Below are 19048 nucleotides of genomic sequence, written 5' to 3' on the forward strand. Positions count from 1 at the left end.
AAGAGTTCTTAAAAATGTTCATATTAAGATTAGAACCTGTGCTTTTGAATTTTACAGATGAATAAAAATCCCTCACAAAGAGTGAATACACAGGCATGCACACGCACACGCACGCACACACACACACACACACACACACACACACACACTCTCATATCTCAAGATGAAATACGTTCAAGAAAGATAGCGAAAGTCTTGATTAACTTCAGAATTTATTCAACAACTTAATTGTCACAGTCTAGGACAGATTCATAAAAATATTAATATGAATAAATATTAATATATTCATTAATACAATGATAATACAAAAATTAGTACAAGTACATATATATTCTGAAATGTAAAAGCGTCAATATTTAAAAATAACAATGTTCTTCTATACAGTGACAAAACACAAAATTAAATGTATCAGTCAGAAACCTTCATAACATTAATGAAAACAGCTCTTTTAAAGACATTACATATTATTATTATTTTTTTATGAAAAAAGCCTTCCACTATCCAATTATCTGTTTCTGCAAGTTACTGTTCTCAATGAGGTAGTAATGATCCTACTGAAAACATATGGGTAAGAGCACATTTGTGATACTTAAACAGTAGCTTCAGTAGCCTCATGACACATTAGTTGAATACAGAGTCAGTCCTTACACTCGCTTTAAAGTCATTTTTGACTCTGCATTAGAACATTGCATCAGTTTTTGAGGATACAACCATTTTTTTTTATACATGAAAATCACTCAGATGTTGCCGATTAAAGATAAACAACATTTTGATTTGGTGCAAGTTGAAAGCCTCAAAAAGACTGTGCACACCCAAGAGATGTTCAAAAAAATGTATATTCTTTTTAATTTAATCTCTCATAAAGAAGTGTGTCTAAATAATGTCTCTGCAAATTCTTCATGAGGTCTGATCGAAGACATGGCACTGTTCTTGCCTCAGTGCTGTGAATGGTTCAGGGGACATGGTCAAACCAAACGTCCCAAGGTCTGCATAAGTAAGAGGCTGTGTTGGGCAGTAGGGTTAAACAGGCAGAAGACTTTTGTCTCCGAGACCACTGACACACTCCAGTGTGAAACCAAAATTAAACAGTGAGTTATTTTAACTTACTAATGTAGGTAAGTTAAGTCACATACATAATTAAACTAAAGTTACATATGTACTGTAACGTACATACATTCGTAACTGATGTCACATAAGCAACATAGTTATTTTAACCAAAACCAAGATGTTTTCCTTCACATAACCAAGTAGTTTTCTGGCCTAAACCTAACCAAACATGTATGAAAAGGTTTGGTACACCTGTTGCTGGTACTTTGCAATGGTCCCGTTGTTCTGGAAATGGAGCTGTGTTGTCTTTGGAGTCACTGGCAATCTACCTATTCAGCCACTTATGTATGAGGTTGTATTGGTTCAGACACTATATTTGTTTTATTAACCCAGTAAAACCAAGCAAAATAACCCTAAAAATTATGTGGAGGGGGTTTGTTTGGTTGAATTCCAACTGTACGGAGAAACAGCAGCTCAAGTGTATCAATAAATACAATATAAATTCAATGTTTTAGTAAGGACAAATAATACATTTTGGAGTGCCAAAGAAGATCTAAGGTTAAGGTTAAATGGTATTTATTTCACAGAACCTCATTCACTGTGCATTATAATGTTTTATATTCCCTCAGAGTTGTATGTTAGTCATAGTAAAGACAGCCAGGCCTGTCCCACATCACTACCCTTGCATCCACAGTGGCAGTCCTGTCTGAATGGTGGTTTCAGATGCACACTACAACCACTGAAAGGTTAAAGCCACAGACTGCATAAAGATGCCATGTACACTACCCTTTAAAGACAAACAGCAACATATTATATTTGTTTTAAAGATGAAAATATGTTTTAGAATTTGTTTTATGTAGTCCACAAGTTAACAGTGGGTCATGTAGGAGCAATTAGACAACATACTGTCCTGTCCACCTTTGTGCCAATAATTTTTAATTGAGAATAGAAGCCAATTTTTTATGCAATTAGTTTTCCTCTTCCTTTTTTTAATGCTCAACCGCTACTGTTTGTTTTTATAGGGCTTATAAGCTGGCATCAATGCTACCCTGTAAGTTTACAGTTCTTTACTGGGATGTCCCCTGTTGGGTGGTCTTGTAAGACGGAAGGAAGGGCATGTACTGGAAACATCTAAACCGCTTCAAAATGCCGTTGCAGAAAGGGATATCATAGCACGATTGGTCACATATGTTTTTGCTTTCTTCCTGCACCTTGTCCCGCCAGCTCTTGATGCCTCGCTCTTTGTCAGTGCCTAAAAATAGAAAAGAACATGTTACCTGATAGTTATGTTATGGCTTGTGCGATAATTTATTATTATCAGCAAGTATTCTGTCATACCGGGAATGGTGTTGTCCAGGATAAAGCCAAAGAATCCGCCGATGAACATGTGTGTGGTGAAGAGCACTACAATCACTTGGTCCAATTCTTTGATTCCTTTGAACAGAGAATATAATATATAATGCCATGTGTTACTCACCAGCAGCTTTTAAAATACATATAAATCTAATAGGGAGAATCTCTTTGCTCCCTTCCTTCTCCACAACAAGTCAGAGGTCAGTTCTAAGGTCAGTTTAATAAAACTGAATGAAATACAAGCCCCGTAAACCAAAATCAACAGCAACTGGGGCCTGACAGTAAATCCTGCAGGACAGGATAACAGCCAATCCACACAAGGTCTGTCTCGATCCATCTGTTCGATGGATGACATACCTGGTCAGAAAGGCATTCTTGGCCAGACAACCCAAATCTCTATGTGTTCAATGCCCTGAGCCATTTACCTTGAAGTTGAATTATTTCCACATGTCCAAAAGTAACTGTTTTATCTTCAGATTTATTTTGGCAGGTGCAAGACATTTTGTATAACTTCAGTGACAAAGAATTATGACACTTCTTAAGCTTTGCTTCATAAATATGTCATCTTAAGTGAAAAATGCAGTTTTTAAAAATGTTTAAAGAAATTAAAGGATCAGTTCACCCAGTTAACAGACATACCCTCTTACTTATCCCGAGTCTAGCCGGGAAGATGGTTTAGGTTTTATATCTGTCTCTTAGATAGGACGGATACGTTGAAGTTTGTATGTGTCATATGTACCACGTCAACATTTCTACAATGTGTGTCATGTCACATTCACATTACATGCATATGAGCTGACTTTCATGTCGGGTAGTATGGGGTTTGGTGGTGTAGTTACAAATGTTAAGAAGGCTGCCAAGCCAGTAACTGCTGTCCAAGACTGCGTTTCAACATTTTTAGGAGTGAAAACACAGGATATTTTTTATTGAGGGACCATGGTGTTTCAACCTTCAACCCTCAGATATGCAAATTGGAGACTTATCCTATGGTTGTTGTTCTTTACGGTCATTTGCACTTCATATCATTTCCCGTTTTCACGCACAAGAGCTTTTCCTGTGAATTGAAGCTCAAGACAAGTTTCAACACATCTGTGGTTTGCAGAAGTGCATTGCCAACATTTATTCTGGCGATCAGATTGAATGCAAAGAATGCATCAGAATGTAAAACCCAACCACTGACAATGACCAGCTCCAGTGACATTTTATATTCTCTCCTTCCTCATATTATAAAACACTGTTCAGTGTTTTAGTACCAGATAACCCTTCAGACTCAGGACTCAGATTTCACTGTGAACAATTTGAATCTTGTTTGAATTTAATTCATTTGTCATGTGAGAGGAAAAAAAAAAGTTTTTTTTTTTTGTTGAAGTAGGGTGAACTGACCCTTTATTTTGAAGCCTTGTATCTGCTGATATATCTCATTTCTCTGTTCACTTCTTGATCTATCTTTGTGTAGTTTAGTCTTAAGTATTTGAAACACTTTTAAAGCTCCCCTTAAAGGCCACATGACAGCCTGGCAGGTTTAAGGAGTCATGATAATGGAGCGTATTAAGTCAGCAGGACTTCTGAAGAGAGTACTGTGAAGTCTGCAGGTTCAGAGAGAGTCGAGATATTTCGACTTGTTGATTTGTGGCTGATTGGGCAGCCACTGTAATCATTAGGCCACCATGGCACTAATATATCCTGAGTCACAGTTGGCCTTTCATGTGGCATGTGCTACCACCAGTTAATGGGTGAACACAGAGCGGCATTGAATATGTGGATGCCTGCATGTCTTATTCCCTGCTTTCATAATGCCCCTCAGGTGATAAACTGCCTAATTAAGTTGTATTGAATTGAATCAAGAATTGCAATCAGTGCTGACGTAGTTTGATTCAGAATACACTGTTGTTCAAAGGACCCATCCAAACAGAGACACACAAGCAGGCACACACATTTCCTTCCTGGGGAGGCAGCAGTCAAAAGTTCAAGGCACCCGCTGAGTTGATTTTAAGTCCTGCAGCCTGTACATCTAAAGACGTCTGGGTGAGCAGCAGTTTGTTTACAAAGAGCGCTGACAAGCCCCCTCTTGTGCGCCGCTATCAGCTAAGTGTTGACTTCGGGGAAAAAACTTGGGGGCATGAGTGCTTTATCTGAACCGGGCAGATTACAGCCGGTGACATGGCGCATAGCCAAGAGGATTGGGAGGTAAGCAGCCTAGACCTGAGAAAACCAGACAAGCCCTCATGCCCAGTGTTGAACTCTGGATTAGCACTTTCCTGGGGGACACTTGCATCACATGACTCATGGGATCAAGGTGTTATGTCTGCAGAGCAGAGCTGTTTAATCTCGAGGATTGCTCTTTTGATGGCACTTCATAGGAGGTGGCCACAAACCCACTCCGCAGCAATCAATGTGTCATCAAAAGGAGGGAATCATCAGCTGATGGACTTTGACTGATCTCTGATTGGTTCTAAGGGCTTGGATTGATCAGACTCGTGTTTGTAAAAGCTCCACGTTGTCTAATTGCATCTGTTGGATTAATGTTTCTTGGCTGGATAAGCGTAATTGGGTTCTACCTGTTGCGTGTATGTGTATGAGTGCATGTGTGTTTTATGTTTATGTAATTTAAAATGTAGCATGTGCTTGTCATGCAAAACAATATTTCACTTTTTTGTCAATTTTTTCCCTATTTTCTTTCTGCATGGTTTCATTTTCTCAGTTTCCTACAGGTTTCCTCTACCTGCCCAACAAACCAATAGTGACACTAATGAAGTGATATTGACATAATCCTCCAACTTGGTACCCACAACCACTCCCATTGCGTACACTGGAGCACACAAACAGCCTAATGGCACCACTAAACCTAGTTTAACCCAGATTTAACCCAGCTGGTGATGTTTGAGAATTTTGCCTCAGTCAGTCAAGTACCGTCATTTTCTCCCATTCTCCCAGTTTTTTTCAAGACTTGTCGTGTTGCAAATGTGTCTGATGTAGCAGATGGGTGTACCACATTACAGCTTTTCAAGCTGTGGCAGGGAAGTCAAATATTTTATCATGAACATCAACGTTTTTCTACACCCAAACTAATCAAGAATTATTTGCAAAATAGACCAATAGCAACCTGATAAAGGAAATGACGGAAGTCAACAAGTATTATCTGTAATTAGCAATATACCCGTATGAGCAGAAAAACTATGACATCTAAAAATGAGTGGGTAATGCTTATATTATACAAAAATATGAAAGTTAACTCATCCAGTGTATCCATGTTGTTTGTCTACTTCCCTTTTTGACAATTACCAACAATCTCCACACCCCTGATGCTGCATCTCATGTATAATCAAAACAAGTCTGTCTGAATCACAATTATAGCCACACTCTGAAAAGGACTGATGACATTCATTAAACTTTGGATAATTCTGACACCCTCAGCCTCATATCCCCTGTGACAAGCAGAAAGTCATGTGTGAATGTGTCAAGACCAAGATCAAGAGAGTAACAGCCCCACCAGTGCCCCCTACAGACTGAACAGCTTCTTACACCCAACTGGACCCATATGGTTTGACCGGACTGCCTGACCAACTGAGATACAGGTCGACTAACATATCTTCAGACTGCGTATTTGGAGTAAAACAAACGAACAAGCACAAAAACAAAACAGGTCCAGGTAAGTTCTTCTTGCCATTTTCAAATCTGGGCTGAAGACCAAAGGTAGCCAAGTGTCTGCCATCTGGACCTGTGGGATTTGAGGAACGCGTTGGCCTCACAAGCTTAGGCTGGCAAAATCACTGCCATCTTTTCAAGTGTAATCTGTAAGTGAAGCAGTGGCGGCAATCACTTTCGTAGCATGTTGCTTCTCTGATAAGAGTTATGTCCTGTGTCAACTTCTGGTATTGTTTACTGATTTTGTCTTCTGATGGTCAACATTGTAGGCAGACACAACACTGCATATGTTTTCCAGTTAATTTAGTCAAAAAAAGAGTGTTTTGTATGTAAGTATGTGTGATTTTGTTTGTGTGTTACAGTTGTTTGGCCAATTATGAATAGGTTTTAGGCATGGCAACTAGTCTGACTGTGTCTGTTCCTCCTCATCTTTTGATTGCCAGATTAAACCATACTGCATCTGGAATTAAAAGCATTCTAAAGTACAACTCACCCCTGATGTGGGTACAGAATGAGAACTAGTCGTGGAAGATAGCAAGAAGATAGCTGGAAGATATTGATCGTGGTAGCTGCTGGAAAAGAAATGCTGGTTTTCGGAGGAATTGACACACGTCGATGCTGGGAAATAAACCAGTGGCGTGTACAAGTTAAGGCACGTCATCGTGGTATGTGGAAAAATTGACGCTGGTGTTTTGATTTGGTTAGTTTAGTGGTTTGTTTGTTATGACCAGATCTGTTCACATTACAAAGCAGAAGAAATAATAATAACAAACCTGTGAGAACATGTGAAAATTATTTTGTATAATCGAGTTTATCATTTGCCAAAAGAGTGCAGCGCAGCCCTTCTCCCCATTCATCATCTCATCAAAATGTAATGTTTTCACTCTGTTTCTTCACCTTCTCTGTCCAAATTTCATTTAAAGAAGCAGCTAAACAGTTTTTGCTGGATTTCTCTCTTAAGGTGCAGGAACATGTCATGCCAAGTCAAGTCAAAATTTTATTTATCTGTACAGTGGGGGGGCTCGCCAAGTCATTGTTGTAAAAAAAATCCCAAAAGTCGCATTTGAGTTGAAGTAGATAAGATAAGATATCAAGTTGAAATTGGACTTTGGTAAATATGAAAGTCAGCCGTATGAATGGTACTTGGGTAAAAGTCTTAAAGTATCAGATATTAAATGTACTTAGAATCAAAAGTAAAAGTAAATTACTTATAATGTACACTATAATTCGACCTATTATCAGCCTGTATGATTTGCGGATCAGATATTCAGCATTTTCATATTATTGGAATCAGGGAGTTTTTTGTGCCTCCTTGGCTCTACTGCAGCACACAATCTGTAAAGTCACTCCTAACTGAAGTCATCAAATAAATGTGGTGGAGTAAAAAGAGCAAAATTTGGCTCCAAAATGTAGTGGAGAAAATGGGAATACTCATCAAGTACAATTACCTCAAGTGTTTCCTAAAGTGGAGCAAATATACTTAGTTACATTTGTATCTTAGTACAATGCCTTATCCTCAGTTGGCCAATAATGCTCCTACATGATCTCCAAGAATAAAACACTTGCATAATGTTGTTGGAAAAAGTTGTGTGTGTACATTTTTAAAAAAATATTTTGAGGGTTGTGCCCAGTTGAAGGTACTGAGTCGGTGAGGACACATTACGTCCACACACTTCATGTGTGCGTGTGCATGACTGAGTGTATATCTGTTTGCAAATCACCTGTATCAATGACGCCAGGGTTGGAGTGAAACCAGGTAGGCAAAACGAGGCCGCTGAAGGTAGAGAAGCCGAGGATGAGGAGGTTACGGGACGAATTGAGGTCCACATACTGGAGAGAGAGAAAAAAATAGAGAGAGAGGGAGAGAGAGAGAGAGACTTTAATATATTGTTCTGCTCTGCTGGCTCCCATCTCTGTATTTCAAACGTCACTTCAAATGTCATTAGGAATAATCTGAAACTTCAAAAAGTTCAAAGAGTTCAATTCTGTTTCAGGATTTACTTTTATTTGGTCATGACAGGTCAGACTGGGGACAAGCCAGTCTATAAATGTGATTCATTCATTTGTAATTTGTAATTTTATTACACAACATGGCTGTGAACAACACCTGTCCCGCTTTCTGTCCATATTCTCAGCTAAATCTGAGCACCATGTCATTGCAACCAATTATTTTGTATATATACTACACTGTAGCTCCCATGAGGGTTTTGACACCTATGACTAAGACTCAAGGGAGCTGCAGTTGTTCAGTGCGAACCCGAGTATCATGTCTCATCTGTTTTACAAAGACCGATGGGGAAAGAAACCCTTACAGGAAAAATACACTATCAGGGTGGGAGGTTGGCTCTTATTCTAATGAATCAGGGATTATATATCAGGCAAGACTTAGATAAAAATATTTATTTTGAGTCAGTATTACGGGCAAAAAGTCCCTCAAACTCCCTGATGCTTGGAATCTAAAAAAAAACAAACATCAAAATACTTGAAGATTTTTATTGCTCATTATAGGAGTAGTTTGAGATTTTTCAAACAAAAAAGGTCACAGAGTTTGTGGGTGGTTTTAATGGGCAACAGTGCTTAAGACCTGCAGTGGCACTCTTGCTTTAATCACGTAGAAATATCTCGTGCCAGGAAACTGCATTACAGCTGACCTTAGCTCACTCAGTTGCCTGTGTCTTGGACTGCTTCCCCACTACACTAACGACTTAAAGGGTATCGCCACCCTTAGAGGGCATGCATGCATCATGGACTCAAGCTCTCAAGCCCCAGTAACTGCCTTGCTAAATATGCATACACACGGAGCAGTTCTATGGTGTTTAGCATCTGATATACAACTGTGAATTATGTAAATTCCTTTAAGAAACGGCTGAATACTCACAGTATTGATTTTAAATGGTCAGTATGGTATTTTTTCTTTCTTATATCAGTTTCACAGATTGATTTTTAGTTATTTATTTATCGTTTTTTGCTTTCATTCGCCTCAAACCTTTTTATTTGTAAATTTGGTAATTTTTTCAGCACTTTGAGCTACCACAATACAGTTTATTCAGCCTTCATCCTATCAACATATTTAACATACAGGGCCTGCCAAATAAACTACTGTAAAAAACAACCATCACAGCAAAAACGTTAATTATTTTCATCTTAAGCCCTCATTAGCAATGTAATAAATGTCACTGGAAAAAAACAAGACATTATATTGGAAAGTAGCAGTTAATTTACATATTCTTATCTTAAATTGCACTTTTTATCCAAAGTACAAACTGTAGTACCAATTTGACCATTTTGATGCAAATATATAATAATGGAAATAAACCTACATTCAGTCAAATGTCAACACTTTTTTTCTGTCTGCTGTTTCTGTCTCTTTCAAGACAACAGCAATAACAGTACCCTACCCCTCCTGATAGTCAGTGATACTTTAAATTAAGACCCATGGCAAACATGAACTCAATAAAATACTTCTATTAAAACTGCATAGGCAGAACTGGGTTCTTTTAAAAGAACAAATTAAAACAGACACAGAAAACAATGATATAAAGTCATTAGAAAAAACAAATATTAGACCTCTGCAGTCTGCAAGTACCCCAGTGGGAAGGATTCAAGGCTTCTGTTTTGGGTTGCATTTCAGTTCTCAGGGTCAGTGCCAGAGCAGCATCCCTGGAGACAACTAGACTCAGTATCTTGTTCAAGTCCTCTTGCATACAAGGGTGGATGTTTTGTGTCTCAGGGTCTTGATTTTGTTATGAGGGGGCTGTCTTAATACTCCATACATCAGATGCATTAAATAAAATTTGACATTTTACAACAGTAAAATGTGTTTACCTGGAGATTGGATATCCCCACTGCTGCTATCATTCCAAACATGACGAGGAACATGCCTCCAATGACCGGGTCGGGGATGGTAATAAAAACTGCTCCAAATTTCCCAAAGATCCCCAGTAAGATCATCAGGATCCCAGTCGTCTGGATGACCAGTCTGCTGCCAACCTGGCATAAAGCGAGAACATGGACTCCTTATCCAGTGTGTACAACATGGGTTAATCCATCATTCTCACCATGCCAGCTTCTGGGGAAGAAAACCTCTGAAAACAAGTTTTAATAGCTCAATCTCATTTGCAATGATTTTGAGTTGGATGTAGATGTGAGAGATCAGAGAAAGCTGCCTGAGTTAAAGAATGTTCAGGTCAAGCCTGCAGAGCCCATAAAACATTCAGCAGCACATGCTTTTATCTGGAGCTGTGCTGGAGTACAAGCTGACACTGTGCTACATACTTTTTACATACTGTTCTAGTGAAATACTGCATGAAAGTGTGGACAGTTATTACAATTTTTTCCAGAATGTGAAGATACTGCAATACAATTGTAAACAGTGAATAATTTAACAAGATCAAATGGAAGTTTGTGATGTGTGATGTTGTTTGTCATGTGAAGTGGTGTTTACTACTGCTCTGTTGACCTTTTCATAAGAAATTGAGGGTCCAACTGTGTTTTTTTTACTTGTTTATTGACTATTTTCTATCCTTTTTGGTTGTTTTGATGTGCAGTGGTCTGGAAATTTTGACATTTTACGCCTGTAAAGCACCTTGTATCTTATTTGTTTGAGATGTGCTGTATAAATAAAGTATGATTGATCGATTGATTAACCAGGTGGTTTAAAATCGATCTGAACCCAGTATACAGTGTACTCTATAGCTCTGTGTATTCCTAAAACAATGTGCTTTTATTCACCTTACCAAGGAGTTACTACATGGGGCAATTTTATCAGAATTAGGTCTCGCTGTTGTAAAACAGATATGAGGACACACATCATAAATTGAATCTCATTACAATCACAAATTGAATTTAATTTATGAGCATCCACATCAGCAACTCACTAAAACAGAACTTAAACTTTGGCCACATGCCCCATCAAAAAAAGCCCCACAAATAAATTCAAATTGAAACAGCAACTCCTTCCACAGTTATGTGTGACATTAATTTAAATGATCAGTCTGGTCCAAAGCTCAGGCAGTAAGGCTCACAAACAACTGCAGCGCACAATCAATAAATCATTGGAAATTATAGGTTTCCCGTCTGTATCGTATTACAAGAACATAATTAAAAAGTCAAGAAAAATCCTAACTGACCCTCTTGGCCTGCTTACTATCTAAGGAGGTGCTACAGGCCACTGAGTTTCAAAGACAATTTAATCCATGATATAGCACTTGTGGTTGTGTTTGTGTATACATTTTTTTTTTTTCTCATACTAAATCTTTATGTAACCCGAATGGCCTTTTGAGATATAATTTTCTTTTTTTGGAGGGTCCTGGCCAAACCAACCATTATTCACTGAGCGAAAAGGAGCTAACAATAAAAACCCAGAAGACAGACAAACACACAGTGTCCAAGAAAAACAGCTTTAAGCTAAACAGCGGCATTTTCCCTTTTTTATTCTCAAAATTATTTTCTTCCTCTAGTATGAAAATACTAGTTATTGTGAGATTTGGCACACTGAACTGAGCTAACCTCCCATGTAATCATTAAACTGAAGGCAATGCACAATATTATTTTGTAACTGAGTGTGAGCTGACAATTTATGTAAACATCATCACAACTCATAATAACTTCATTATCTAGAACTAAATGCCTGGATGATGCCACAGTCAGTGGATTACAAGTAGATTCTACTCCATCGACATGAACTTAATGTCAACAGAGGAGCGCCCGCTACCTTGCAATGCTCTCAGCCATACAGACGTTAATTCCCCATGAATCATCATTATTTGTGCATTCCACAAGTCATTCAGTCTGCCCTTCACTTGGAACTTAGTAATACATAACTGTGTGCATCACATGTGCAGAAGTAATACAGTATGTCACATGAGTGAGCTTTTGCAGTGTGACTGTGGGTGAAGTCTGGAATTAACATGACAAAACCAGTTGCCCTCAAAGAAGCCAAAAATGAGAATTATGAAATGATTTAAAATAAAGAAGAAAATGTGACCTAATATCTAAACCGTTGACCTAAAATCAGAACCTGTACATATTTTCAGTATTTATGACCACTTATCACCTGATCATCCATGTGCACAGAGCTAATAATAAAGATCACAAAGCACTCTGTGACCCTCTTACAGAGTTGAACTCACGAAGTCCACTGGAGTTTTCATTGTAATGTACCAGAACTAAAGACAGGGATTCTTCCAAGAGGAAGTGCTGAGAGGCAGTGAATCACAGCGCTCTGCTAGACTTTAAAGGTCTTTACTGACACATGCAGGAAGTGATGAGCATTTGTCTGAGGAGATACAGTAAAGTGGCCCTCTTTTAACCTCTTATAAAGAGATTATATTATGCCTTTTAGGTTTGCCTTTCCTTTATTGTGTTATGCAGCATTTTTGTGCATGTAAAAGGTCTTCAAAGTGAAAAAGCCCAAGTCCACGCCAAAGGGAGTTACTCTCTCCCACAGAAAACACTGCTCCTGCACTGCCTGAAACGCCTGGTTTGGAGTTGAGCCTTTACTTCCATAACTTATGTGTGTCACTATGTAACAGGCCTTATGGTAATATATAATTTTATATATATTTATTATAAAATATATACACTCCAGTCAGTCAGCAGACATACAGTTGCTGCTCCTATAGCATTTTAGATCACACTACCTTGATCCGCCCTACTCTGCCTCTGATTGGCTACATCCTGCCTGTTAAGTAATGTGTATGTGCAACTCTCACCAAAGACTTAAGAGAGGTGTGATGTCTCATTCTGTAGCTAAAACGGAGTGTTCAAGACACAATGTGAAAAGGGGTGCTGCAGCAATGCACCATCTGAGAAAAATAATGTATTTTTTGAAAATTAAACTATCTAAACCTATTCTACTAGGACCTCCAAATAAAAGTATGAACTTAAAAATTAGCATAACATGACCTCTTTAAAACAACTGCTGTTGGAAACGGGGCTGATAAGAGCACTGAGACTGAACTGTAACATAACCACCTGGTGAAGAAAGTGGAATATTTAGCAGCTTAAGTGGCAGATATTTGTCCTGTTAGTTGGTGCAGACAAAAACAGAGCTAAAGGCAGAGTGCAAACAGCACTTACAGACAGAAAATGCTAAAATGCTGGCTTGTAAAACACAAAAGCAGATGTGTACCTTGGTAATGCCAAGCGCAGCGATGTTCTGGCTGTAGGAGGTGGTGCCATTTCCAGTTCCCCACAGTGCAGCCAGGATACAGCCGATGCCCTCCACGGCAATACCTCGGTTTATGGCGTGAGTTGGTGGGGGAGGGGCACCGGACAAGCGAGCACAAGCGTAATAGTCACCAATTGATTCCATGGTAGATGCCAACACGCCTGCCATCATACCCAACACTGAAGACACACTCACCGTGGGCAAACCCCATTGACCTATGGGTACAGAGTGGATATGGTTTAGGTTCCATACATGTACAGACACACAACCAATTGGTTAAAGTTTGACACATGGATAGCATCAAACCAGATTTATATCCCTGGTGATGCTTCTGGAGTTATCTTGGACACCTATGTTGCGTAAACATCAGCCAATGTTAACCATGATCGACAACAACAATGTTTTTAGGTGAATTTCAATCAAAATGTAAACATTTTAAGTGTTGGCTGTTCTGATTTTCAGATATAATTGCGACACATACAGCCTTTTATCAAGATAAAGGTCTTGTTTGCTAAATTTTCCTACATATTGAAAAAACTAATTCTTAAATATTGTCTTTATGATCACCATGATCATCGCATGCCAGATCAGAAAGAACTTGAAAAACCCAGCTGGCATGTGTTTTATCTATCCTTTGGCACACAAGCTTTGAGTATTGAGTAAATTGCTGTGATCATTAAAGAGCAGTTGTGCAACCCTCAGCTAAGCAACAAAATATAGTTAGTTTTTGGATGTCTGTCAAAAATTAAATTAAGTGTCTGGAAAACAACTTCAGTAAATGGTAGGAAAAATGATACTCACAAGTTTCCAACCACTTCTGACAGCTAGGGTACATTTTTTATTACTTATTTGTTTTTTACAGCAATAATTGACGGATTGACATGTTCTGACATGCCGTAATTACTGCAGGACCACAGGCAGCACTGAGGTACCCATAGTTAATGTAAAATGCATCCTTTTAAGTAGCAACTACCAACAACAAAGGAAAAGAAGAGTTTATTCATTCATTTAGTCTATAACTTAGAGATGAAAGCAGATAGACACGGTGCCAGGCTGCCAGCCTCACTGGATCGCCAGTCAGCCTTCATTTTCCCAGGAGATTTCTTGCCCAGTGGCAGACAAAACAGCATAGTGAAAGCGAGGTTTACAGTGAACCAATCTATGCACATATGATGCCATTGTTCTATAGCTGTTGCAATGTGCAATTAACATTTACTTCATAATGAGACGCTGAAACAAACAAAAATGTTTTGACATTTGTGCACTCACCTGGGTAAGGCACATGAAACCAAGGGGAGTTCATCACAGCATTCTGGTTAATGTCGGTCCTGGCTGAGTAGCCGTACTCATCGGACTTTGAAGGAAAGACGTCAAAGATGGTCAGCAAGAAGCAGACCAGCCAGCCGCCACACATCCCGAATAAAGCCTAGAGTTTGTTATCAGATGCAGAGTGTCTCAGTACATTTAGACTCAATATCAACCAACACATAACAACAACATACATTCCTGATATTTTTAAGCAACTCCTCAGTGAGGCATTATTCACGGCATGTTTTGAAGACCTTTGAGCCATTAAGTATGATACTAACTGACATACCTTGCCTTATATAGGCCACAGAGGACACAATACCTGCCAGGTTTCTGATTTATGGATTTCTTATTTTGTTGGATTATGAGCACAATTGAAAGTAATAATTCATTCCACTACTGTATTGTCAATTTCAGCCTGCATGCGTCATACAACATACCTAGGGCACCTGCGTGCACTTTTGATTGCATTCGTACGAGGATTACATGGAAGCAAAGAGTTGTGCACAAGAATGCTTTTATCATATGCAGGGCTCTTGGAGTCGCTCGAGGGCAGAAAAACATGCCAGAAAACAGTGTTACTGAGTTACTTGATATTTATGCTTTGATGTCATCTTGACACAAGAGGAAGATAAACTGAGTGAGATCAATAAAAGCGACAAGAAATACAAATTATACATACAATGTGATTTATGTGCCAGAATAAAGTATGCCAATGCATTATATGGCCACTTAATGATGAATTGGACTAACCTCATACAGGTGGGCTCTTTTTATGCCAATTAATAATTCCCCCGTGCAGCTTTTTATACAGCTTTCATTATATTAACGAATAATAACATGGTTTACCATAGGATCAAAAGACCTTAAAGGTGATTGTTAGTTCTTTTCAAAACGTTCACCGGATGTGAAGCCCTTCTACAAAAATGTGTTGCTGCCATACATAACACATTCCAAAGACTGAACCCTGAAGCCAAAAGGACTTAAAAGTCTCCTGTCTGAAGGAGCACCTGTATTCAGTTTCATTTTTGCGTTATTCCTTCAAATCTTTATCCAATGAGTTGGCATTTCATTGGTATGTATATTCCAAACTATGGGCTCCTGCAAACAATGTCAATTCTGGCTGTTGTTGAACATAAACTGTCTCTAAGCAGTATTGTGTCACGTAGTATTGCCATGTATTGTGATTGACAGTGGCCAGTGGGGGGTTGTGGCTGGTATGTCACAGTATCTGGAGGGCACATGTTAAAAAGAGCATGTGTGCATGACTGAAGCCCATTCTTTGACAAACAGCGATTTAAAAACATTCCTCTCACCACAGACGTTGTCTACCTGACTAATAACTGTAATCACGAGTCATAGTTGAAAGGTTTAGAAACGGGGCTCACATAATCTCACAAAAGACTTTGACTGGGGTTGTGTTTGATCAAGTCATACTCAAGCCCAGAAAAGATCCTAAATGTGAAAAAAGGATGTAATCCTGTAATTTTCTCATAAATCAGTATTCATTTATCTCAGCTGTATTGGCTGGTATTTGTGTGTTAATAGCACAGAAAAAGAGTCAAAAAAGTTCTTACATGTTGTCATGTCATCGAAGACTGACTACTCCACATGTGCAGGAGCTCCATGAGGATGTTACTGTTAAAGGCCAAATAAACCTGTTTTCTTTGAAACATGTTGCCTAGTCCATGCTGATCAAGTGGATCAAGCTAACAGCTCTGTCTTACTGCTATAAGATGAACACTTGATGGATGTACACATCTGTTTTTTTTACAATGAAAGTTTTTTTTGTTTTGTTTTGTTTTACTTTTACACTAAAACAATGAATTGAATCAAACATTTAGTTCCACTTGTTTTGAACAAAGGAGGATTATCCGGCACACTCTGCCAGACCATCTGACTTGACCAAATGTCTTGTACCTTCTCATGTTTAGAAATCTATCTTTGATTTTGCAAACTGAATTGGCAGAGTTCAGCTTGCTACTGGATGACTTTTTGCAAAGTATTTTCGTTGAAATGTATAGTTTTGAAGCTAGGCAAAGTTGTTATATGCAGGTTTTAAGAAGCGTACGTTCCTAATATAAAAATGTTACGACGAGTAGCACTTATGACGCCTGGATAATGTTGGCAACTCACAGAAAAGAGCTTGAAGAGCGGATACTGGAAGACCTTCCACTTCTTATCCTTGTAAGCGATCATTGGAACATCAACTTTGCTGAGGTACTGCGAGAACAGTAGGATCAGACAGACAGTGCTGTGGGAAAACAGAAGAAAGGGCAATATGTCACTCAGCCTGTTCCCTCAAGGCCTGGCCCCAACTCACACATATTTATATAATTGTATTTAAGCATGGCTGCTTCCATACATCACAGTTAGGAGGAGGTCAAAGCAAGTGTGCACATGCCACTTTACACAACTGGCATGTCCACGTGATGCTAGCCATCGTGGAAAGGATTATGGGTGACAGTTAAAGTGTATGAAAAGTGGCCTTTTGAACATTGTAAAACCCTTTACTCAATTCTCTGCCTTTCAATGGTATTTCATGCTGCACATGAAGCACTTCACGCTGTGCATGAAAACACTGCACGCTGTGCATGAAATATTGTTCTGGGTCCATGCGAGTGTCATGGTGCATGTTATTTCAGTGGGAAAGTCTGCAGTCTGGTGAACACTTAGAAAGGTATCTCAGACACATTTGAGAAGCCTTAAATAATGAGTTACCTTCTGTATCCCTCAGCTCTATTGTTTTCCACATAATGAGCAAGTCACTCAAATCTAATTTAGAAAAATTGAGTTGTAATGGAAACAGTGATCGTGATTAGATTTAGCTTTTATTTATCCAGATGGGCGTGGTCTCTCCCCTTGTGCCCCATCCAGAGGGCACGAGGGGTCATTGAATGGTTTGATGAGTATGAAAATGATGTGAATCATATGCTGTGGCCTTCTCAGTCACCGGATCTCACCCCAGTTATGGTTTCAGACACTTGTAGAATCAATGCTGAGATGCACTGAAGCTGTTCTGATGGCATGTGGTGTCCCAAGACCTTATCACGACACCATTGGCATGAAGCATTATTCTTTTTGGATTTTCCAAGACCCTAAATTGTAATAAAGAGATGAATATATCCCTTAATTTGGTGTTTTTATGATGGTGGTAGTGGTCCAAAAGGTGTTCAGATCTAGGGGTTGCCATGTGTCTCTCTGTGTTTATACACAGCCGATTAGCCAGGATAAAATGTTGGCAATTTACGTTTCTGCAAACCAAGGTGGTGGAGTCACAGGCAGGAAGGCTGCCAATGTGTTCTGACATTTGTAAGTGTGAATCTATTGGATGTTTTTAAGGAGACCTCAGGACATCTCCAGCTTTGTGTTTGTGGCAACAAAAACAGGAAAACACCATGTTTTGGCTTGAAATTCCTTACCCTAGCCCTGTGGTTTCTGTACCTGAACCTAACCAGAGCATAAGCACAGCATTGTCATAGGATAAAATTAAAAACTGGAACAGAATAAACATAAAGTAGCAACATAAATAAATGTAAAGTTTTAGCATATTTGTGGTTTGCAGAAGCGTTCGTGCCAACATTAAGTCTACAGTCATTTTGAAGGCTGTAGCTTGTGGTCATGTTGAACCCTATTGTGGACAAAGTACTGTGTGTGAGCACTGTACTGCACATATCTCCTACAGCTTAATGAGATTAAGAGTAATGATAAAATTACAAAACTTGATTGATTTAATAAGATTATTGTGGATACTTTGTAAGATATAAATAAGATATAGGAACACAAGGTCAACATAAAGCCAGAAAAGGAAGTCCTATACATTCCATCCATCCTGTTGACGGACTCCAACAAAATCTAATTGCATGATCATTCATTCAGTCTTGAATGAATGTTTTCCACCCTCTTTGTCTCTTGACCAAAGCAGTCACGTCCACTATTTAAATCCACCTAATCTCCACAACTACTGCAACTCTCTGTTCCACATGACCTCTCCTCCCATTTACCTTTGCCCCAACCCCATGAAATCTGTCTTCATTTACCGCCGCCATCTCTAGATAATGCAGACTAAAGTCATTACATAGAGTGATCCTTGTGGGTTTTAAAAGGCTCAGCACATCCACCTCCCGGTGCCATATATGGATGGTAATCAGTCATATCCTTCTTAGCCTCAATGCCCTGCTCCTCCCCAGCAGTCTCTGTTCAGGATAGCCAGCAGCTTACTGGAGCTGAGACACAAACATCTTGTGGCTGTAATTCAACTCATCCAGCAGACAACAGATACTGAGCCTCTGCCAGTCTGACAGAAGACACAGTGCGGGGGAAATGAAGCAGTCCATTTCCAAAACATGATAAGTATGATCAGGAAAAACAACTATTGACATCCTTTAATCATTTTAAAGGATAAGTTCACCCCAAAATGAAAAATCAGTCAAATCATTTTGGAGCTTCGCAGCAAAATAGCGTTACAGCATTCTCCGACACTACTGAAGTAGATCTGGACTTTTTTTTTAAAACATAAAAAAA

The 19048-nt window shown here is 38.9% G+C and overlaps 1 protein-coding gene across 1 annotated transcript in view; it reads right to left on the bottom strand.

The window, feature by feature from the left end:
* Positions 1–356: 356 nt before the first annotated feature.
* Positions 357–19048, bottom strand: part of LOC311263444 (solute carrier family 23 member 2) — a 36722-nt gene continuing 18030 nt past the window's right edge. The window contains exons 6-12 of the mRNA XM_084363513.1: positions 16661–16778; positions 14486–14642; positions 13178–13431; positions 9871–10035; positions 7767–7875; positions 2386–2481; positions 357–2299 (exon numbers count right to left, since the gene is read on the bottom strand). Coding sequence (XP_084219639.1) covers positions 2115–2299; positions 2386–2481; positions 7767–7875; positions 9871–10035; positions 13178–13431; positions 14486–14642; positions 16661–16778 — 1084 coding nt within the window. The 3' untranslated portion in view covers positions 357–2114. The remainder of the gene's footprint in view (positions 2300–2385; positions 2482–7766; positions 7876–9870; positions 10036–13177; positions 13432–14485; positions 14643–16660; positions 16779–19048) is intronic.

The sequence above is a fragment of the Pagrus pagrus genome (genome assembly GCF_965226575.1).
Source record: "Pagrus pagrus genome assembly, chromosome: 10".
Classification (NCBI taxonomy): Eukaryota; Metazoa; Chordata; class Actinopteri; order Spariformes; family Sparidae; genus Pagrus; species Pagrus pagrus.